The sequence below is a fragment of the Arachis ipaensis genome, chromosome B6 (assembly GCF_059453495.1).
Source record: "Arachis ipaensis isolate K30076 ecotype BB chromosome B6, ASM5945349v1, whole genome shotgun sequence".
NCBI lineage: Eukaryota > Viridiplantae > Streptophyta > Magnoliopsida > Fabales > Fabaceae > Arachis > Arachis ipaensis.
In genome coordinates this window covers 3,731,399-3,753,374 of record NC_142441.1, presented here as the reverse complement: position 1 = coordinate 3,753,374, position 21,976 = coordinate 3,731,399, and the positions used below count along the sequence as shown (strand labels likewise).

Here is a 21,976-nt window from a genome sequence, read left to right as displayed (position 1 = left end):
CGGGTGTCTCTACTATGTCTTTTTCAACAGGAATAGTATTTACCTCTTTTCTCTTTCGAGAATTTCTATCTTTAGAACCGACAGGCCTGCCACGCTTCTGGCGTGTATTTGCTTCAGTGGCTATTTTTCCTGCTGGGACATCAATTCGAATTGGGACATTTTCCGCCCTGCCACGCTTCTGGCGTGAATTCGCTTCAGTAGCTACTTGTCCTACTAGGACATTAATTCGAATTGGGGCATTTTCCGCTGGTATATAAGATTTGGTTATCCTCTTTGTATCGGAAAATGCATCAGGCAATTCATTTGCTATTCTTTGCAAATGTACAATCTTTTGAACTTCTAGTTCACATTGCGCTGATCGAGGATCTAAATGCATCAACGATGATGCATTCCAATTAAGTTCCTTTTCAGGAAACTTATTCTCTCCCCCTAATGTTGGAAATTTTGATTCATCAAAATGACAATCGGCAAACCGGGCTTTAAACACATCACCAGTTTGTATCTCAAGATACCTCACTATAGAGGGAGAATCATATCCAACATATATCCCCAATTTTCTTTGGGGTCCCATTTTGGTGCGATTAGGTGGTGCAATGGGAACATATATCGTACACCCAAATATTCTTAAATGGGAAACATTTGGCTGCTGGCCAAAAGCTAATTGTATAGGAGAGAATTGATGATAACTCGTTGGCCTCAAACGAATAAGTGCTACGGCATGTAAAATAGCATGCCCCCAAACCGAGGTTGGGAGATTTGTTCTCATAAGTAAGGGTCTAGCAATTAATTGGAGGCGCTTAATAAGTGATTCTGCTAACCCATTTTATGTGTGAACATAAGCTACTGGATGTTCAACACTTATTCCATTAGCCATACAATAAGCATCAAAAGCTTGGGAAGTAAATTCACCAGCATTATCAAGACGAATTGCTTTAATTGGATTTTCTGGAAATTGTGCTTTTAATCGAATAATTTGAGCCAGTAATCTCGCAAACGCCAGGTTGCGAGAAGATAATAAGCACACATGTGACCATCTCGAAGATGCGTCTATCAGGACCATAAAATATCTAAAAGATCCACATGGTGGATGAATAGGTCAACATATATCACCTTGAATCCTTTCTAGGAATTCAGGGGACTCAAATCCGATCTTTACTGGTGATGGCCTTAAAATTAATTTCCCTTGAGAACATGCAGCACAACAAAATTCACTAGATTTAAGAATCTTCTGGTTCTTTAGTGAATGTCCATGAGAGTTTTCAATAATTCTTCTCATCATGGTTGTTCCCGGATGACCCAATCGGTCGTGCCAAGTTATGAACTCATTTGAGTTAGTAAACTTCTGGTTTACAGTGGCATGTGATTCAATTGCACTAATCTTGGTATAATACAACCCAGATGAAAGTGAGGGTAATTTTTCTAATATAACTTTCTTATTTGAATCATGAGTTGTTATACATAAATACTCATGATTTCCCTCATTCATCGTCTCAACATGATATCCATTTCGGCGAATATCTTTGAAACTCAACAAGTTTCTCAGAGACTTGGTAGATAATAGTGCATTATTTATTATAAATTTTGTTCCTCCAGGAAACAAAATTATAGCTCTTCCGGAGCCTTCTATCACATTGCCTGAGCCAATAATAGTGTTAACATATTCCTCTTTTGGCACAAGATGGGTAAAATATATATCACTTTTGAGAATAGTGTGCGAACTTGCACTATCCGCAAGGCATACATCTTCATTACATATCCTTGCCATTCTCTTCAAAAACAAATAATAATAAAATGAGTAGTATGCACAGTTAAATTGAATACTTGATCAGAATTATTTTCTAAGAAACACTGTACATAAAATAATGTCATATACCAAAATTTTATTTTAAAATTTGACACAATTAATAATTTCAAAATTCATAAATATTAATATTTCATTATTTATGTACATCACATTTGAAACTTAAATACATAGAAAATAAAACTTTAACAATAAATTTTTTACATTATTTATTTACATAGATACTTCACAATTTCACATATTAAACTATTCCATCATTGATCAAATGGCCAATATTTCCTTCAGGGTCCTCAAAGAAATCAGATACATCATAATGAGTGGTGGAGTTCTCAGCATCATTTGAAACAAAATTTGTTTCCTTTCCTTTGTCGTTCTTTTTCAAAGATGCCTGGTAAAGATCGACTAGGTGCCTTGGGGTACGACAGGTACGTGACCAATGGCCCTTTCCACCACAGCGGAAACACTTCTCCTCGATTGATTTATTCTGCCCGATATTCTTTTCTTTGTCCCACTTCTGGTGAGATCCTCTCTTTTGAACATAATTCTTTTTCCTTCCATAATTTTTCTTGTTATTAAAAGCTTGCCATTTACCTCTTCTGGGGTAATGATTTGCCGCATTTACTTCAGGAAATGGGGCGGCGCCAGCTGGGCGCGCTTCATGATTTTTCAATAACAACTCATTGTTGCGTTCGGCAACAAGAAGGCAAGAAATTAACTCAGAATATTTCTTAAACCCTTTCTCTCGATACTGCTGCTGCAGGAGCACATTCGAGGCATGGAAGGTTGAGAAAGTTTTCTCCAACATATCATGATCAGTTATTTTTTCCCCACACAATTTCATTCGTGAGGTGATCCGAAACATTGCAGAATTATATTCATTTATAGATTTAAAATCTTGTAAACGCAAATGCGTTCATTCATACCGGGCTTGAGGAAGTATCACCGTTTTCTGATGATTGTACCTTTCTTCAAGGTCTTTCCAAAGATCTGCAGGATCTTTTAATGTAAGATATTCATTTTTCAATCCTTCGTCAAGATGACGACGGAGAAAAATCATGGCTTTGGCTTTATCCTTCTGGGATGCATTATTTGCAGCCTTAATGGTATCTCCAAGATCCATTGAATCAAGATGGATTTCAGCATCTAGTATCCATGATAAATAATTGTTTCCAGATATGTCAAGAGCATTGAATTCAAGATGAGAGAGTTTTGACATAATAAAAATTTGTTACCTGAGTCTTCCTAAAAATTTGATCAGAGTCTCGTGCTGATAACGTGTTGTGAAATAAAAGATATATATAATAGAGATGTACAAATAGAAGACTCTAGTATTAAAATAATTAGCCCAATAATAATTTATATATATATAATAATATTATATGTTGTAATGTGTATATATATACAAAGATAGAAAGAAGTATTAAAAATAAAGAGAGAGAGAATCGCATCTGTTTATTGTTGCAATCTCAATATAATAAAGATGGTTAATATTGCTATTAATATTATATGTAAAGAGTAATAGAAAATAGAATTTAAAATACTTATAAAATAAAAGAAGAGAAAGAATTGTAGTAGAAATATAAGAAGAAGAGTATTTGATTGCAGCATAAAATAAGATTGATTTGTATGAAAAGGAAGGGAGAATAGTATTTTGTTATTGCTTGTAGTGTATTTCCATTCAGAGGCTTAAGCCTCTATTTATACACGTACATGAGAAAGCTTTTCAAGTTCATATTAAATGTGGTCTTCTAAGTCATCCTTGAGAAACTACACCTCATGGAAAATGGGCATCCACGTAAGGTGTGATAGAATCCTTATCACAACATGTAAGACATTTTTTCTTTATTTCTTGCTATCGAAAAGTTAAATTAGACTAATTTCTGTTACGTGGACACAATAACGATTTGTTGATATGGCAAAGAAAATTTTATTTTTATAATTTGATCCTTTTTTTCTTTTTAAAAAATTTAATTTTCAAATTAGCTTTACTGAATTCTCCTTTTTCTTCTCTTCATTTGTGATGAAGACAAATTATTTTTGTTTTTAATGAATTTTAAATTTTTAATAAATGCTTATATTTTTAACTGATGTTAAATAAAAATAACTTATGATGCAGGAGTGCTCATGATTTAGTTCTAATTCGTTTTTTTTTTTGTCAGGGTTCAAACTAACAGAAAATTCAGACCATAGAAAATCGAAGCTCCAACCCTATACACGACTCGGTATTGGACTCGGCACTGGATGCATCCTTCTTTCCCAAACTGCAGCTGCTGCTTCTATACCAGTGCCTTATCCCGTTTTGAAGCCTATCTTTTCGCCGTTCGTTCCCTGTATCGGAGCTTTCGCTTGGGTCTTTAACATCGTCACTACTACTCTGTCCAACGCTCCCCTTCAATCTCGCCTTACTTTAAATGCCAAACCGAAGTCGGGAAGCGCGCCTTCACTTGGACTTTGGCAGATGTCCTCTTCTCAGGGTAAGTTGCCGCCGATCCAGTCAGAGTTGGTTTTGTGGTTGTGTTGTCCTGATAGCTGGTGCGTTCTAGCTCCTATGCGGCCGTCACTCTGATTAACGACACTAGGGGAGGTGTAGCTGGATCTCCATCCTCTTCGTCCGTTTAAAGCACCTCCAGCCAGCAGAGGAATCGTGTCCTCAATTATGACGCCTTCATCGCACCAAGACAGCAAGCCAAAAAATTCTGCGGCTGATTTCTTTTCTTTTCTTTTCTGGAGAATCCCACAGCTCTAATCCATCTTCTCCCGCAAGTCTGATTTTTGCTACTTACAAGGATGCCATGATGCAAGATTGGTTCAGAGTCTTTAGATATCTAGCGCCGACACTTCAGGTGTCATCTTACTGTCCTCTCACTATCCGCAGAGCTTGAAAATTCTGTTGAAAATGTTGCTACTCAATCATGGCCTGTTTGAAAGTACTCCGTGTTTCTCTTCTTGCAATCCCTCTGATTTCCACTTGTTGGTCCCAAGTCCAATTTCGATTCAGTTTGCCATTTATCGCAAGGCTTGCCACTTGGTGTGCTAGTTGATTGCCCTTCTTATGTGTCCACGTAAAACCACTATTTGGTATACCCTCCATCAGGACATAGATATCCCTCAGAATCAGATCTATCTCACCAATTGTTTCTTTCGCTTTCACTGCTTGGATGAGAGGTAAACTATTCTATTCAAATAGGATATTTTCCAATTGTAAATTATTTGCTAGAATAAGAGTACTCCTTAATGCCATTGATTCCACTAATAGACTTGATGTTGCTCTGACTATTTCAGTTGATCCTGCTACCACCTTTCCTTCATTGTCTCTAATTACAACAGCTATTGCACCCTTTCTGGATTCCTTCCTGAAAGCTCCATCAACATTTGCTTTGAGCCTGTCTCCTATTGGCGGCCTCCAGGTAACCCTTCTTCTATACAGATTTCTATTTTCAATACTATTTCTTTTGTCTGTGATTGGCTGCTTCTGTTCATCTATTTTATTTGCCTCTTCAAATTCCATTTCTGAAATTCTCGCCCTTGTGATCGTTGCCATTGGTTCTATGTTGCTATTCCGAAAAATTGCATAGTTTCTAGATTTCCAAATTTCCCAGCTTAGGTATCCCAATTTGCTTATCATAGTTTCTTTCGCTTCTTTTCCTTCCTTGTTAATTTGCCTCATGTTCTCTAGTAGCCATTCTCAATATGAAATAACATTTTCTGGTATTGGGATGCATTGATTTTGAGCTCCAAAGCACATAGCTCTCGTCCAGGGACATAGTAAGGGTGCATGCTCCGTTGTTTCTACTTCAGTTCCACAAATTTGACATATAGAGCTTCTTATGATTCTCTTCTTATAAAGGTTATAGTTTATTGGAATTATATCATGTGCAACCCTCCAAGCAAACATTTTGATCTTTTTTGGGACTCGCATTTCCCAGATTCCCCTCCAAAGTTCCTTTAAATCTGTACTTGATGATGCTAAACCTGTTTCATGTTCTCTTTTCTCCATCTTAGCCGCATAATAGCCTGTCTTCACTGTGTATGTTCCGTCATATCTGTAGGGCCATATTATCCGATCTTCTTTATTAATAAAGCTTATAGGTGTATTCATAATCATATCTCCTATGTTCTGTGGAAAAACTTGTCTGCTCTTGTTTTCATTCCATCATCCACCTTCCTCCATTAAATCATTCTCTCTTTCCACCGTTGTGTTTATGGCTGCTTGAATTCTATTCATTCCCATAATCCAGTTATCCTTCCTTACTTTAATTGATTTGCCTTGTCTGATACTCCGTCTTCCTTTCCTTCTTAGAAAGTCTCTTCCTTGTATTATGCTTTTCCAAGCCCAAGATGCTCCTTTCCCCTCCTTCGCTTCCCAAAAATCTGTTTCTGGAAAGTATATACCCTTCAGTATTTTAACCCAAGTGGCATCAGGATTCCTCGTTGCTCTCCAAGCTTGCTTCGCTAGGTACGCCAAGTTCTGACTTTGCATGTCCCTGAAACCCAAGCCTCCCTCCTCTTTGCTCATGCTGATTTTTGTCCAACTCTACCAATGTACCCCTTTTTATTTTCCGGAGCTTGCCCACCAGAATTTTGCTATTCTTGTGCAAATTCTCTGACAGAAATTCTTCAACAACATCACAACGTTCAAAACATATGCTGGAATTGCTTATATCACAGACTTAATCAAGATTTCTTTACCCGCCTAATTTAATAATTTTTCTTTGCAGCCTTCTAACTTGTTCATCACCTTCTCCTCTATCTATGTTAGTGCCTTGTTTTTGGATCTTCTCTACTGTGCCGATAGCCCAAGATATTTTTCTGGTTCCTCCCAAGTAGGCATTCCTAATATCTCTTCAATATTTACCCTTGTTTGTATAGAAACTTGGCTTCCGAAAATAATCCCTGATTTCTCCAAGTTTATCATCTGTCCCGATGCCTTCGTGTACTAATTCAAAATTTGTATGATTTGATAAAGTTAATCTTCCCTTGCCTCAGCCAAAACTATACAATCATCTGCGAACAAAAGGTGTGTAATGGCAGGTGCGGTAGGTGCTGCCTTGAAACCTGTAATCTCTCCTTTGCTGTATGCCTCTTTCATGAGAATGGTAAAAACTTCAGCTGCTAATATGAAAAGATAGGGAGATAGTGGGTCGCCCTGCCTGAGGCCTCTCTGTGGATTAATGACCTTACTGAGATTTCCATTTACTTTAATCCTGTAGGAGGCACTTTTGACACATTCCATAGCAATCTTGACCCATCTCTGATCAAAGCCCAAAGCTTGCAACACCTTTTCCAAAAAATCCCACTCTAGTCTATCATGTGCCTTATTCATATCTAACTTGACTGTAGACTTTGTGATCCTCCTTTCCCCTTTTTCCCAAGGCTGTGGAACACTTCTTGCACGATCAAAATATTATCTTGAATGTATCTTCCACTAACAAACGCACTTTGTATTGGAGAGATTATCTTGTCTAGTATCTTTCTCAGCCTAATTACAATTACCTTCGTTATGATCTTGTAGACAAAGTTGCAGTAACTTATTGGTCTCAGCTGATCGAAATTCTCAGGCTATTTGATTTTTGGTATAAACACAACTGTAGTTTTTCCCATTTCCTCTGGCATTGTTCTAGATGCAAAAACCTCTTTCACCACCGCGATAACTTCCTTATGAATTACATCCCAATGTTTTTGAAAAAAGAGTCCATTTAAACAATCTGGGCTTGGAGCCTTTAGGCTCTCCATCGAAAATGTCGCTTCTTTAATTTCTGCATTAGTGATGCCCCGTAGTAGCTCCTCATTCATTTGTTGAGTTACTCTCCTCGGAATCTTCTTTATGATATCCTCGAAGTTCCTTCCACCTGTTGTTGTGAAGAGATTTGTGAAATGTTCTTCAATTAAAGACATTATCTCCTTGTTTTCACAGATTCACTATCCCTCTTGATTTTTTAATCTTTCAATTCTATTACGATCCCTTCTTTGTATTGTTGAAGCGTGAAAAAATGAAGTATTTTTATCACCCCACCTCAGCCATTTGATTATGGATCGTTGGCCCCAGTACTTCTCCTCCCTCTTCCATAAGTCTTCAATTTTTTTCTTCAGAGTTATAATACGTTGCTGAACTTCCTCAGTTAGGTCCCTTTTCTGCAGCTGCTTTAGCTCTTCCTTCACCCCGTTAATCTCCCTATTTGCTCTTCTAAAAGTTTTTTTGCTCCATTTGCTCAATTCAATTTTGTAATTCTTTATTTTTCCTGAAAGATCTTCCCATTTTCCTCCTTGATTTTTATTATTATTCCATCCTTTTTTGATAATTTCCTTGCATTCTTCATGGTCTTCCCAATAAGCCTCATATCTGAACTGCTTGGAGCTTCTTCCCTTTGGCTTTAGCTGTAGAAGTATCGGACAGTGGTCTGAGCTAATTGCCGGTAGAGCAGTTAACGTAGCATTCTGATATATCATACGTCAAGCCCAGTTTGCCAAGACTCTATCTAACCTCTCTCTGGTGACAAATCCATTTCTCGGGTTGCTGAATCAAGTGAATCTACCACCCTTTAAGTCTACATCCATCAGCTCGTTATAATTAATAAACTTTCTAAATTCTTCTATTTGACTTCGAGGCTTTGGGTGCAATCCTATTTTCTCTTCTTGTTCTAAAATATCATTAAAATCTCCTGTAAATATTTGTGGATCATCCGTTGACCTATTCTGTACTAACAACTCCTTCCATTAAGCCTTTCTATGTTGAAATTTTGGGTTCCCATACAAAAAACAACAGCTCTAGTCATAGTTATTATCTTCTTTTATTTTAGCTTTTATATAATAATTAGACCATGCATAAACATCAACATCAATATTTTTATTCCACAAAAGGCATAGACCACCTGACAAGCCCCGGAGTTCAACGCAAAAGTATTTCTCAAAATGTAACTTCCTTTTAAGTTTCATAATTCTACCTTCCTTGGCCCTTGTTTCTATCAAGAACAAAATATCTGGTTTAAATTTTTTACAGAGGTCCTGAGTCTCTGAGGTTGTCGCAGGGGCTGCAACCCCGCGACAATTCCAACTTATAACACTCATGGCTCTAGGTGGGGCATGTGTCGGCCCGCTTCCTCAGCCATATCAAGAGAAAAGTTGCTGTGATCACCTCTGATAGTCAGTTTTCTGGTGCTTCTCTCTTCGATCTCGTACTCAACTTTGCCCCTTTTGCTTCTCGTTATCATGGTCTGCTGTTCCATCTTTGTCTCATCTGAATCCAGAATTGTGAGCCTCTCTATCGAATCCCTTTTCCTTTTAATGTTTAATTTGTATTGCATCTTGTTTGCCAATTCAATTTTCCATTTTTTTGTACTCTCCCTACTATGTTGCTGCTCTTGCTCTTCATCATCTTCACTAGCCAACTCCACCAAGTAAAAGCTTCCCTTACCATCTCTATGGACTTGTGTTTTCCTGGCTTTCTTCTTTCTCACTTCTTTCATATTCTGTTTTCTGCAATTCCATATGCTTTCACTTTGTGTCTCCTCCCTAGTTCCCGCTACTATGACTTCCATATGCTCAATCATCCTCTATTATGTATTGGCTTCATTTCTCTTCCCAAATTTCTCCCTTAATAACTCCCTGATTGTCTTGGCCCCTTATATTTCAGTAGCTTTTTCCTGCTGCATCATTTTTTTACTCCCATACCCAGTATACATTGGCAGCCTTGTATTATCCTTGCTTGGGCCTTTAGTGCATGAGTAGCTTTTTTCTTCTTCACAATCTGCATTGCTTGGACACTTTTTACTGGGCTCTCCTTCTTGAAACATTCTTATGCCTTCTAAGTCTTGTCCTGCCTTCTTTGGGCCAGGCCCATTTTTTGTCTATACTCCACTTGACCTCTTTACATCTTTGTTGCTGTGTAGCTTTACCCAATATCCCCATCAATCTCTGATCTTCTTTCCCTTGATTTCCTCTATTAGTTAGTTGATTTTTTGGGATTTCTCCCACCTGCTCCGCTCCTTCCATTCCTACTTTTTCTCTACTTTCCTGACTTCCAGAATTTTGCTCTCCCTTCTTCTCAGTATTTTTTGCCTGGTCAATACCTACTCCACTGGCTGCAGACTCCTGTAGCTCTGCCACATGCATGTTGTATTCTGTTCTTCCACACGCCTCCCCTCCTTTCTCTGTTTCTCCTTCATTGCACTATTCCTCCTCCTTCTCCATTGCAACATGTATTGCTTTTGCTTGATTGACCCCCATTCCTGCTGTGTATTTGGGCATATCTAAGTTCCATGAGGCCATCACCCTTTTCTTGTTGCACTCTTTCCTTCCATGCCCTAAGACTCCACAGTTCAAGCAGTATGAATCTTGCAATCTTTCGTATTTAAAGTGAATCCTAGCATCAGGAAGATTATCCCTTCTCATCCAAAATCCAGTAGGTAATGCCTTTGTCACTTCCATAGCCACTCTCACTCTGAGAAAAGACCTTGCCAAAATATTATTTTTGACCGGATCCTCCACCTCCTCCACTATCCCCATTCTTTCACCTATAAATTTGCCTGTTTCAACATTCATGTATTCCAAAGGCAAGCCATGAATCTGTACCCAGAATTCTAGAAAGCTATGATCCACTTCATGTATTGACTCATTTTGTGTCCACAGTTTTAGATTAATCAGATAGCCCTTTACACTCCATGGTCCCCTTTTAAGATCTGTTGCCATATTCTTTTGTCTTCAATGCTTATTAACACCTTGTTCCGCCCCACTTCAGAGATGGATAATCTTTTCAGGTTTTTACATATTCCCATTAAAGCATTCTTGATTGTCTTGAAATTAATCTCTTTATCTGCTATGACTTTTTCAACTATGTTGATGCATTCCGGCTTGAAACCTTTTTTATCCTCCTATCTGATTGTTATTATCTTTCCATCTATAGGGTCACTGATGAACAATGCCATGCTAGCTGAATTTAACTCCGCTGATGCTCTTGCCTTCGAAACCGTGCTAAACTGATGGTCTTGTGTGTGGATGTTGCGAAATGTAGATGTATTGTTATGTGTGTGGGTTCTGTATGTGTTATTTTGTATTGATGAAAAAGGTTCTAGTTCATAATGGCTGTTTTATGTTTTGTGATACGTAATCTCTCTTACAGAAAACTTCTACTTGTACCAACTTCTCTCCAGTTGAGAGAAATTTGTTATCCAGTTGAGAGAAATTATTATAAGAGTCCAATTCGAATAGCTGGCTCGGTCATTTTGGGATTAATTTGGCCAATTTTATTGTGATTCAGTTAGGCTGAAAGTTTCAATAAATAGATATGCTAATTTATTAAATTGGGTTCAAAACAAAGTTCGGGTCAAGCAGACCAAACCGTTGGACCCATATAATAAATGAAAACAAAAATATGCATTATATTTATTGTGTAATTGACCTAATTATTATTATAAGATTTTAAATTATTATTATTACTCTAAATTATTATTATGTGAATGTTCGATGTTATAAAATAATTATTTTAAAAATTTAGATGTTCAAAAGATGCAAGATCTAAATTTTAATGGAATGGTGATGCATTATAAAAAAGTATATGTCTTTTAAATTAGTTATAATATTATATTATATTAATTATAAGTCTATTATTTTATTTTATTTTTCAAATTTGTTAAATTAAAAAACAAGTTAAAAAATTATAAAACTAAAATTTACAGACAAATTTAATTTCAAATATGAATATTAATTTTTTGGTAATAGATAATTTTTTTTATAAATAAATATTATTATAATTTTTTGACATAAAATTTATCAAAACTTAAACTTTATCTGATCTAGATTCAATTTTAATGTGGCCTAAAAATAATATAATTTTATCCAATCTAGAATCGAATAAAATTCTTAAAAGTACACTGAGTGATTATTTAAAATTGGATTCGGATACAAATAAACCCAATTTTACTCACCTCCTGTGCGCCAGTATTATGATGTGAAATTTTTATAAGGTTATTATTACAGTTTTAATTTTAGAAGGAAATTGATAAATTGAGTGTAAGTAGAAAGTGTGGGAAAATTTGAGAGAACAAAAGAAAGGTTGAAAAGCTAAGGGACAGGGTGGTGGCTAATCCCAGCATGCGGCATGTCTCTCCCAACAGAAACAGAAACAGAAACAGCATCGTCTTTCTTTGATTCCTTCTGTTTCCGCGGAACCCTAATGAACCCACGACGAACCCAGCGGTTCAAACGAGTAGCCGAACCGGAGAAGAAGAAGAAACCCAGCCCTACTAAATCATCCAAGTTCAGCGCTGCAAAACCCAAACGCATATCAGAATCCAAATCAGCCACAAAAATGGAAATTTTACCCTCCTCTTTCTTCCAGATTGATGCTTTAGACCTTGCCCCTCGTTTGCTCGGAAAGTTCCTTCGCCGTGACGACGTCGTTCTTCAGATTACTGAGGTAGCTATGCATCCCTCATTCTCCTTTCTGAAATTGCACTCCTTTATAACTGTTAAATCCGTTTCATACTTTCATCCGAACTAGGTTAAAAAAAAAGTTATATATATATATAAATTTGGTTTGCATTAGTGATTTAACGAGGGAAATGTATCAGACAGGTTGAAGCTTACAGACCAAATGATTCAGCTTGTCATGGGCGGTTTGGCATTACATCAAGGACTGCCCCTGTTGTAAGATGCTTTCTTTATTCTTTGCCATTCTTAATAGAACAATGAAAATAAAATAGGTCGAGTTCTTCAACTTGAATCACGGACTTGTATAGTATATCTGTAATTCTGTATATATATACTCCCTTATTGAAGATTATTGGTGGTAGTGTAGCTGGAGCAACTTTGGTGTGTGTTTTTGTAGTTTGGACCAGGTGGGCATGCTTATGTTTATCTTTGCTATGGTCTCCACATGATGCTCAATGTTGTTGCTGACAAGGAAGGAGCTGGAGCTGCTGTCTTGATACGTTCTTGTGCTCCCATTAGCGGTAATGCTCTCTATACTCTGCAAAAGCTACTATTTAAGTGTAACCGTTCTATTACACGTTGCGTCCTGCTGTTTTGAATCCCTTCTGCTCAGCACGGTGTCTCGCTACATGCTTTTTTCTCTGTTATTGATTCAATTTATTCATGAATGAAGAGATACTGATATTGTTGTCGGGCTTCTAAAATTGGATATCTTGCTCTCTTTTAAAGAAATGAACTGCTTGAAGAGATATCCTGAGTAATGATTTGGTCATGTCGAACTAAGATACCATCACAGGCTTGTAGATAGTATCTTTTCTCTTTTTGGCTGCGCACAAACCGAAGGGTTTAGGGGGAAAACCCTGAATTATTGAACCCAGTGTGTCGTCTAGTTTCAAGTATTCATCTTTTGGGTGTGCCAAAACTGGCTAATTAATTCGAATGGTGAGACTTTCAACAAAACTTGAAGTAAAGCTCTGATTTCCCAGACATGTCCTAACAATTTAACTTGTTGTTGCAAAAGACCTCAATATCTTCACCAGTGTTCATTATGTGGAAACTCTGCATTGTATTAGTTAAAAGATTTAGTACCTTGTTAATATTCAACAATTTAACAGGATTGAATGTCATTCAGCAGCGTCGAGGTCTGGAAACTGATAAACCTATACTTCTTACTGGCCCTGGCAAGGTTTACTTCTCTTCCTTCCTCCTTTTAATATGTTTTCTTCAGGTGCTTATGTTTGTTTGTGTGGAGTTGGTATCCAATTTACTTTTTTTTTCCACCCTTAAAATACCCTTATCAGATTTTTTAAAATATCGTAAACTATTTTTTCTATTCTTACGATTTGAATCCAATACCATTGGTTAAGAGACCAAAGTGACAAATTTCACTTTGGTTAAAGTGTTTATTAATCTTGTAGTGAATAATGATGAGAGGACAGTTTCATACTTGCTCCCTAGATTCGAATATTTCCATTACATAACCACATGATTAATTTTTATTGCTGTAGTTTGTGAAATAACTTGTTGTCAAGGTCATTAAGTTTTGTACTATGGCTATTTTCAAAAGTAATCTCATTCTCTGTAATGTGAAATAAAATATTTCATGTGGGGTTTTTAAAGATTTGTAAAACGTGAATTCCATGTGAGATCTCAATCTGGTACATATCAGAACTTACCATGGTCATGATTACTTGAGATTCTTCCATAGAAGGCAAAAGTCAGTAAGGAGAAAAAGGATAACACATTCCATAATTTAGTTTTCCATGCTTGTTCTTAATGACCTAAGAATTTTTTCACCAGATTTCGAAATTGATAAATATGATTTGTTTTTCCAAATGGTAGGTAGGTCAGGCACTGGGTCTTTCAACGGAGTGGTCCAACCATCCTCTTTATACCCCTGGTAAGCTTATATTACTATTGTCCAAACCTTAAATTCGACACATGATTGTTAATGTGTTGCTTAAAAGGAAAGGAAAGTGCATGCGTATAAGAAAATAATTTTTAATGCATAAATTACAGTATGGTTCATACTTTAATATTCAAAGTCTTTTTTCTTCTTTGGACTTGAAGTATGATAGCTTATCTTTATGGATACACAGGTGGTTTGGAACTCTTAGATGGTCCAAAGCCAGAAAACATATTAGTGGGTCCACGTGTGGGTATACAATATGCTTCGCCAGAGCATATCAATGCATTATGGAGATTCGCCATTGCCGGATCACCTTGGATTAGTGCTCCAAAAAATACTCTCAGGGCCCCATTGTAGTTATGTCTGCTGTAATGTGGCAGATTAGGTAAATTTACACATGAATACTCTCACGTTTAACACTTTTGAACTTTGTATGCACATGCTTGTACAGCTGGCCGCATATTACTTATGCTAGTTAACACAATGTCTACTATGGTTTTGAACTTTTGATAATTTACTTTCAAGTTTGTTTACTTTTGAAAAAGTAAAGAGTTCATTAGCTTACTACTTAGACTGGAAAATGAAGATAAAACATTTTAAGTGCAACTATAATGAGCATTCAGTGAACCAATATATTATCAATCAATTAGAAAATATAAAATTGGCCATTTGATTTTATCCAATAAATGGCTTTCCGGCTTTGACGTGTGTATATTGGTCGAAATTTTCCGGTGAAGGCATGTGAGGCCTCGAGCTATTTTTTTTAAGGTTCTTAAGTCTTAACAAATGACTGATGGGGGAAAAAAACTTGAATGTAAAACATAAACTGATTTAATATCTCAACTAGTAAATCACCTTTGTTATTTACAAACCACAATTGTTAACAATATCTTCACTCAGTGACTAGTACCATTGTATAGAAACTCGTGAACACTGCAATTTGGTCCACATGCCTCATTCTTGATGTTTAAGCATCCCCCTGCAAAATAAATTCAATCCTTCTCCCTCTTGCGTTTCTCGTGACACTACTGAAAATAAACATCTCTAATAACTACATTTTCAGCCAGAAAGATACGAGATAACTATTTACATTTCATTCTAACAATGAACATAGACACGCATAAACATTATAGTAATAGTAACCTCAGTAACCTCTAAACCAAGTTCTACATGTTGAAATACGATAGCTTGTAATACTTAAGCATGTGTCCAAGCTAGTAATCACTGCTAAGCTCTATTTTTTTCTTTTCAAGTGCAGCTCCATTTAGAGAGAGAGAGAGAGAGAAGGCTTTACAATCGTTGATCTAGGAACTGAGTTTATACAAAATCAAAATGGAGCACCTTCATTAGCTTACAAAGTTACACGCATATAAAGTGCACTGAATAATAATGCAAGCATCTTGATGCTTGAGTCACCCATGGCTTCATTTTTATTGCCACAGAGCGAAAATTCAAGCACACTGCAGAGTGAGGAGAGATAGTAAACCAGAAGTAGTTCAAGAAAATGCAGAAATAAGATTTTCAGACACCCATATTTCATTCAGCCGGTAAAAATCAAAGATACACATAAAACACTATCCGGAAGCACAGCCTACAAAAGCCGCTGAAACGCGAATCAAATAATCAGATATTCAGACACTTACGTGTGTACTACTCACAGTAAGCATCCAATCAGAATATTAGTAGCTTCACATCCGCCACAAACCACCTTCCAAACCACAACAATTGATCATCTGGACTCTGGAAACAAGAGTGTGTTAGATCGTCCTTGAAAGAAATATATGACAAAGTGACAGTATATACATCTTACCTATAGTCAAATAATGACCCATGGAAGAGTTGGTCTGGAAGGAAGTTAGTACCAAGACCAATAGAATCATTCCACTCAAACACAGAATGGTGGTTAGCTTCTTGCAGAGCATTGATAGTTCATCATCTTCTTGAAGTAATAATGCTTCAACTTGATCCTCAGCCTTATTCACAAGTTACTTATGAGCTAGGAGACACCCGCCTATAAAATTCATTGAAATCGAGACGGAAAAAGAGAAACTTTAGATCAACATGCTTCTGTACAGGGAACTGAGATATGAATTCCTCTTGCAATGACGAATACTCCTTTGCAATCTCCTCCAGATCATGTCCCATATTTCGAAGAAATTCGCCAGCACGTTGTGTTAGGGCTTTCCTTCCATCAGCAGTCCAGGATCCTTGTTCAGAAGAGGATTGGGAGGATCTTGTGATTCTGGAGCAGATTCATATAAAATGTTAAAATGGAAGTATATTTTAGGAGTTAGGAAGTGGAGGAAGCTGAAAAATGCAGGGAAGACAGAGTAAGATGAATACCTTGCTTGCAACTCCTGAATACCTTCATACAGCCGATCCGCATGGCTCCGAAAACGTAGTATAAGGTCAAATATCACTAATAATGACTTGTAAAGCGATTGGGAGAGCTCACCAAGAAGGGATTTCTCTACAATGGAATCTAGATATGTGTCATGAGCTGCAAGTAGATCATCAAGATCCTTGGCTACATCCATCTCACTTAAGAAGTTTGACCATGATACTTCCAAGACTTCGAACATTATATAATATTGCAAATTTGAAATGAAGTGATTAATTTCAACCCATAGAACCTGGCAGCGCCTCAATGTTGAATCCAACTCCTTCTTTACTGCACTTTGCAATCTGGTAAAGGAATGATAACTGATGCAGTTTGGTTTCATGGTCTTCCAGGCACCAGTAAGTGCATGTTCAACTCTTCTAAGCTTCCACAAAAAGTTAAAAATTCTTAAATACTTTGCCATCACAGACTCCGTGAACACAGTGTCCAACGGAACTCTTGCATCATATTCCAGTGAAAATACATCCCAGCCCCTGTCACCGCTTTCATGCGGCATCATTTTGACCCTGAGCCTATCCAACATGTCACGATCATCATACTGAGCATTGGATGCCCGAACTGCAGTTTCCAACAGTCCAGAGAGTTTGAAAGAGCTTATCGTGTTTGCTGGCTCAGAAAGATCAGGCCCAACAATGTCCATTAGATATTGCACAAAATCACCTTGACCAAGCAATAAATACCGCTTAATTGCAAGGCAGTGTTCTTTGAATTTGTACCGTCTGTAAATTACATCCAACAGATGCTTATCAATTCTCTTTGCAGCTTCATCAACTAGTGAAGCAAGGGTATCAGTTTCACCGTACCCAAAACCCCCTCTTCTTGCTGTCACCCCTATATCAGTGGCAACTCTGGTTGCTGCATCAGCCCAACTGCGATCATCACAGCACACCCGAAGGAAATTGATGGACTTCCCAGTCCTCAAAATACGCTGTGCAAGCGAGGGTGAAATGAATGAAGGAAGCATCGAGTGGTTGAGCCTATAACCTTCACGCCAAAGAGACTCAGCTTTCACCTCTTGCCCCACAATAAAAAACTCTGCAAATATATCCTCCAACTCCCCTTCCTGAACCCACCTTTTCACCATCTCAAACAGAGGTGCACACACTCTCTGCAGCAACCTCCTCATGAACTCATGAACCAGAGGATCGCCATGTCGGGCATGCAAATGAATTGCACTGGCCATTGCACCGCCCTTCAGAACCCTGCACTTGTCAACCAAATCAGCCATCAACCTCATCTTCACCATTGGTTCTGCAATCCAAACAGCCAACCTCCTCAGTGAAAGATAATTTCCCGAGCTAGCAGTTTCGGATACCAAAGGAATTGGATTCGAAGACTGCGCCTCAAGCACAGCTAGCAACTTATAATACTCAGTAAGCTCATCCTGCAATGCAGAACACAAAGCCTGCCCAACAGTACCTACGTCTTCGGCCGGAAACCGATCCATACTCTGCGCAATATACCCAGTAACCTTCCTAAACAATCTGCCCAATTCACAAAGCTTATGAACCATAATTCTAGTAGCTCTAGGCACCCTAATCGAATCTGATAACACATACCCAGCGCCATCACTACCACCATCGAATTTAACATACTTCCCATCAACCCCTTGGCAAGCATACAACACATCCCTAACCAAAACCTCTTCAGAAACCTCATTCTCTTCCCTAACCAAATTGACAAATTCTCTAAACGCAAGCTCGCGCCTATTCTCGGGATCCTTTGAAACCAATAGAACCCCGTTATCCCATCCCTTTTTGTTATTATCCCCCAAAGGCTTAACAGAAGAAGAACCCTTACCCTTACCAAAATCGGCGTCGTCGGAGAGGGACAAATTGGGCAAGAGGTTAGAAGGGCAATACTGGGACTTCGCACCCTTGCGATCCTCGGAAATGATCTTGAGGAGGTAGACGACGGCCCACTTGTTGTTGACGCTGCCAGGGCCGGTCTTGGAGGAGAACTTGGCGAAGAGGTCGGCGAAGGAGAGAGCGAGGGAGGAGCTTCCGTGGGAGGCGAGGCGGCGCTTGACGGAGTCAGCGATGGCAGCGGCGTCGGGGGCGACGGAGGGGGTGAGGCGGCTGCAGAGGATGCGTTGGGCGTAGCGGAGGGAGTTGACGAAGTGAGGGGAGTTAAGGTTGGGCTTGGAGTTGGTGGTGGCGGAGCCGTCGTCGGCGGGGGAGGAGAGGAGGCGGATTACGAGTTCCCGCACCAGATCTGAAACCTTCTGCTGGTCTTCTTCGTCCTCCATCTTGTGTGCAGTGTGAAGTGAAGTGAAGTGATGAAAAAGAAAAGAAAAAGGAGTTGCAAATTTTGGGGAAAAAGGAAAACCCTTTTTTTTCCCCGATTGGGTTTTTTTTTTTTTTTTTTCCCTTTTTTAATTTTGATTTGATATATTATGGGCGCGGAAATGAAAACGAGAACGGACGACAGAAACTAAATATGAATGATACACTCCTACAGAAGAGAACAAAAAATATAATAAGTAGTACAATTCAATACGAAATTATAAATCATAAATAATAAACATTTAGACGAGGGAAGATTTTATGCTTATTTAAGTAAAAATTCACATGCTACTGTTTTATATTAACTTAATCATTAAAAATTTATTTTACTAAATTATTATATCATAATTTTTAATCATTAACTTAACATTAATATAAAAAAAATCTACAGAATTAGCATCATTATTAAAATTTGATCAATATTTAATCAGCAAAAAAAATAATTTTACACTATTAAATATAATTTTACACTATTTAAAACATTAATAATAACTAATTAATGATTACAATTTACAACCCCTAACAATCTTCTTAATATAAATTGCATATAAATTTTCACTCTCTTTATATATTACAATAATTATTGCGATGATAATGCCAAGCGAATTAATTTTACACGAGCATTATATCCCAGCGTATTATATGCGTATTATACGCTGTGTTTGGTTGATGTCTCAAAATAATAAAGATATAGACACAAATACACATAAGTACATAGACACAAAAAGACAATCAATTTTTTATCTTGTTTGGTAACTTAAACACAACAGAATATACAACTCAACATTTTATTAAGATGTCAATTTTATCCCACCATTTTTCTCCACCACTATTTTTGTCCAATTCCTCTTTCAGAGTTATCATCAACATCAATACTACTATAATCTTCAACCAAATACAAAAGCAATAATATGCCAATCTAAATTAAATTTAATAAAATCAACAAAAAATTCAATTTGTTGCATATCTGTAAAATAAGATACACAGATTTAATTTTTTTAATAAAGGGGTAATAGAAAGAGAAAAAGATCGGAGACGTTCTTTTTGGAAAGGATGAACGACGTGGCTAGAAAGAGGATGTGGAGGGAACCGCCGTTGAAACTTGAAATCGCTGGCGGATCTGGATGACGATGGAACTGGACTTCCGTAGCCGAACCCTTCGAGAGAGAAGGAGGAGCAGACGCAGCGGTTCTTGATGGAGGAGCAATGGCAAAAAAAAAAATGAACGCATATTTGACTATTCGAGGAAGAGGACAAGGCAGAGAGACAAGGTACAGTGGACAAAGATGAGAGTGGAAGAGAGGAGTGCTGGCGCTGAGAAGAGAAAGTGGGAGAGAAGCAACAGTAGGCGTTGCGAAGAGGGAGAGGCAGCAATCGGCGGTGGGGAGTGAGAAAGGATAGAGAATGGAGCTGCTGAGAACAATGAGAAGTTGCAGAGAGGGAAGTGATGCATGAGGTAACTGGAGATAGATTTGAGAAGAGGGGGGATTGAATTTGAAATTTTGAAAATTAAATAAGAGTAAAATTGTAAAAAATTAGTGTCTCACAAGCTATGTCTCAGTGTCTCAGTTATTTGGAGGTACACAAATTTAGTGTCTCGTATCCATCCGTGTCTTTCCGTATCCATAAAAAAATTGTCTCAGTAAACCAAACAGGAGACGTGTGTCACCACCGTGTCTATGTCTCTTTGAGACATGGACAGCAACCAAACACTACCATAATATCTAAAATCGACTATAATATTCTAACATTTAGGCTTTGTTTGGGTGAGTTGCTAAAAAAATTTTTTTTTTTTAAAAAAGATTTTACGAAAAAATAAAAGTAATTTTATATTTGAATATCTCATATAAAAAGATCTTTTTATTTATTAATTATGTTTTGATATAATAATATAAAAATATTTTTTTGTTTATTTATTATATAAAAGTCAAAAGACATCTTTTTTTTTAAATCTTTTAAAAAATATAAATTATAACTTCTCTTAATTTTTTATTTTTTTAATACTTTTATTTTTATTACTAAAAATTTACCAGTCAACTTCCTTGTCCTAGAGGCTACTTCTTAAAAAGAAATTATGAGTGTATTTTGATTGTTTTCTTTATTATTTTGGGCTGGATAATACCATTTTCTTTAAAGACCTATTTGTTGCTGCGTTAATTAGAAGGGGGAAAAAAATGATTCAGATAGATAAAGGAGTGGCTACTGTAGTATAATGTTTGATCTGGGCAGCATACACATGTCATTGATGTAAGATTGGTTTGATCAGATTGGACTAATTATTTGGGCCAAATTCTATGTCGTGTTATATTTTTTGGTCGGGGAATTCTATGTCATGTTGAATAATTAGTAACTACCTGCTTTGCCATGGGCCCCGTATTGTAATAGTTGTATCTATGTTGTCTATTATGTCCTTATTTCGTGGCATGGGCTTTACATAACTGAAAATCTCACTATTTGACCTAAAATGCCCAATCATGACCATAAAACAAAATAAATGTATGTCTCCACCAAAGGCAATAAGTAATAACAGGAAAAAGAAAATTAGAGTAGAATACATGATCTTTTGGTGAACTCAAATGTTAAAAATTTAACCACTAAATTATAAATTGAACTGTTTTCCTTGCCTCAAGTTGTTAATTCCTTGTATTTTCTTTAGTATTGTTTAATTTATTTACTCTATTTTTAAAAAATATGCAAGCGAGAGACAATGATAAATAATTAAATACACACAAGAAATTGTTTTTATTTTGCACTTTTTTTTTCCATTTCATCTCAATAATATAGACTAGTTCAAAATTAATTTTTATTTATTAATATTTTTAATTTAAAAAATAATAATAAAACTACAATATAAATGTTCGTACCTTTTAATTACTTGTGAGTTTATGAGATTCAAAAATCCTTACTTAAGCTACTTTAACATTAGTTAGGAGGACAACCTAAAAAAAAGACTTCGATACTTAAATTAATAATGCGCTTAAAATGATATTAGCAAATTGTCTTCTATCTTATGAATTGTCCATTTTTCTTATATTATATCCTCCTAAAATATTTGTTAGACATTTTACTGCTCTAAATATACGTTTTGATGTCATAATCTGACGATTTTACTAGTTAGTGATTTTATTCTTTAATGATATTTCTGTTATTTACTT

General features: G+C 36.8%; 4 protein-coding genes across 10 annotated transcripts; 1 reads left to right on the top strand and 3 right to left on the bottom strand.

The window, feature by feature from the left end:
• Positions 1–4,703: 4,703 nt before the first annotated feature.
• On the bottom strand, positions 4,704–5,468 carry LOC148554441 (uncharacterized). Its single transcript, XM_088490319.1, has 2 exons — positions 5,076–5,468; positions 4,704–4,976 (listed from the first exon to the last, which is right to left on the bottom strand). The coding sequence occupies exons 1-2, from the start codon at positions 5,466–5,468 to the stop codon at positions 4,704–4,706; spliced, it is 666 nt and encodes a 221-aa protein (XP_088346445.1).
• Positions 5,469–9,967: 4,499 nt separating this feature from the next.
• LOC107646257 (uncharacterized protein At4g02000-like) lies at positions 9,968–10,486 on the bottom strand. The gene has a single exon (XM_016350453.2). The coding sequence runs from the start codon at positions 10,484–10,486 to the stop codon at positions 9,968–9,970; it is 519 nt and encodes a 172-aa protein (XP_016205939.2).
• A 1,314-nt stretch (positions 10,487–11,800) lies between these two features.
• On the top strand, positions 11,801–14,648 carry LOC107645400 (DNA-3-methyladenine glycosylase (MAG)). 2 transcript variants are annotated; one of them, XM_016349411.3, is made up of 6 exons: positions 11,801–12,212; positions 12,371–12,442; positions 12,624–12,747; positions 13,342–13,412; positions 14,069–14,126; positions 14,326–14,648. In XM_016349411.3, the coding sequence occupies exons 1-6, from the start codon at positions 11,895–11,897 to the stop codon at positions 14,490–14,492; spliced, it is 810 nt and encodes a 269-aa protein (XP_016204897.2). In that variant the 5' UTR covers positions 11,801–11,894; the 3' UTR covers positions 14,493–14,648. The 2 variants fall into 2 exon arrangements, with proteins under 2 accessions (XP_016204897.2, XP_088347429.1); XM_088491303.1 differs by having other exon boundaries at positions 14,073–14,126; positions 14,326–14,492.
• A 295-nt stretch (positions 14,649–14,943) lies between these two features.
• SPC98 (spindle pole body component 98) lies at positions 14,944–18,994 on the bottom strand. 6 transcript variants are annotated; one of them, XM_088491299.1, is made up of 4 exons: positions 16,479–18,939; positions 15,946–16,377; positions 15,779–15,875; positions 14,944–15,595 (listed from the first exon to the last, which is right to left on the bottom strand). In XM_088491299.1, the coding sequence occupies exons 1-2, from the start codon at positions 18,782–18,784 to the stop codon at positions 16,125–16,127; spliced, it is 2,559 nt and encodes an 852-aa protein (XP_088347425.1). In that variant the 5' UTR covers positions 18,785–18,939; the 3' UTR covers positions 14,944–15,595; positions 15,779–15,875; positions 15,946–16,124. The 6 variants fall into 6 exon arrangements, with proteins under 6 accessions (XP_088347425.1, XP_088347424.1, XP_088347426.1 ...); XM_088491298.1 differs by having other exon boundaries at positions 14,944–15,163; XM_088491300.1 differs by having other exon boundaries at positions 14,944–15,160.
• Between the last annotated feature and the right edge of the window lie 2,982 nt (positions 18,995–21,976).

Bases quoted from the DNA above. Each gene is read 5' to 3' on its own strand.
- LOC148554441 (XM_088490319.1), bottom strand. From the start codon at position 5,468: ATGAGGCAAATTAACAAGGAAGGAAAAGAAGCGAAAGAAACTATGATA. The intron at 4,977-5,075 runs GTCAGAGCAACA...CTATTTGAATAG, and splicing joins TAGCAGGATCAACTGAAATA to AATAGTTTACCTCTCATCCA.
- LOC107646257 (XM_016350453.2), bottom strand. From the start codon at position 10,486: ATGGCAACAGATCTTAAAAGGGGACCATGGAGTGTAAAGGGCTATCTG.
- LOC107645400 (XM_016349411.3), top strand. From the start codon at position 11,895: ATGTCTCTCCCAACAGAAACAGAAACAGAAACAGCATCGTCTTTCTTT. The intron at 12,748-13,341 runs GTAATGCTCTCT...ACAATTTAACAG, and splicing joins TTCTTGTGCTCCCATTAGCG to GATTGAATGTCATTCAGCAG. The intron at 14,127-14,325 runs GTAAGCTTATAT...ATGGATACACAG, and splicing joins CCATCCTCTTTATACCCCTG to GTGGTTTGGAACTCTTAGAT.
- SPC98 (XM_016350452.3), bottom strand. From the start codon at position 18,784: ATGGAGGACGAAGAAGACCAGCAGAAGGTTTCAGATCTGGTGCGGGAA. The intron at 16,378-16,478 runs GTATTCATCTTA...AATCTGCTCCAG, and splicing joins ATTCAGGAGTTGCAAGCAAG to AATCACAAGATCCTCCCAAT.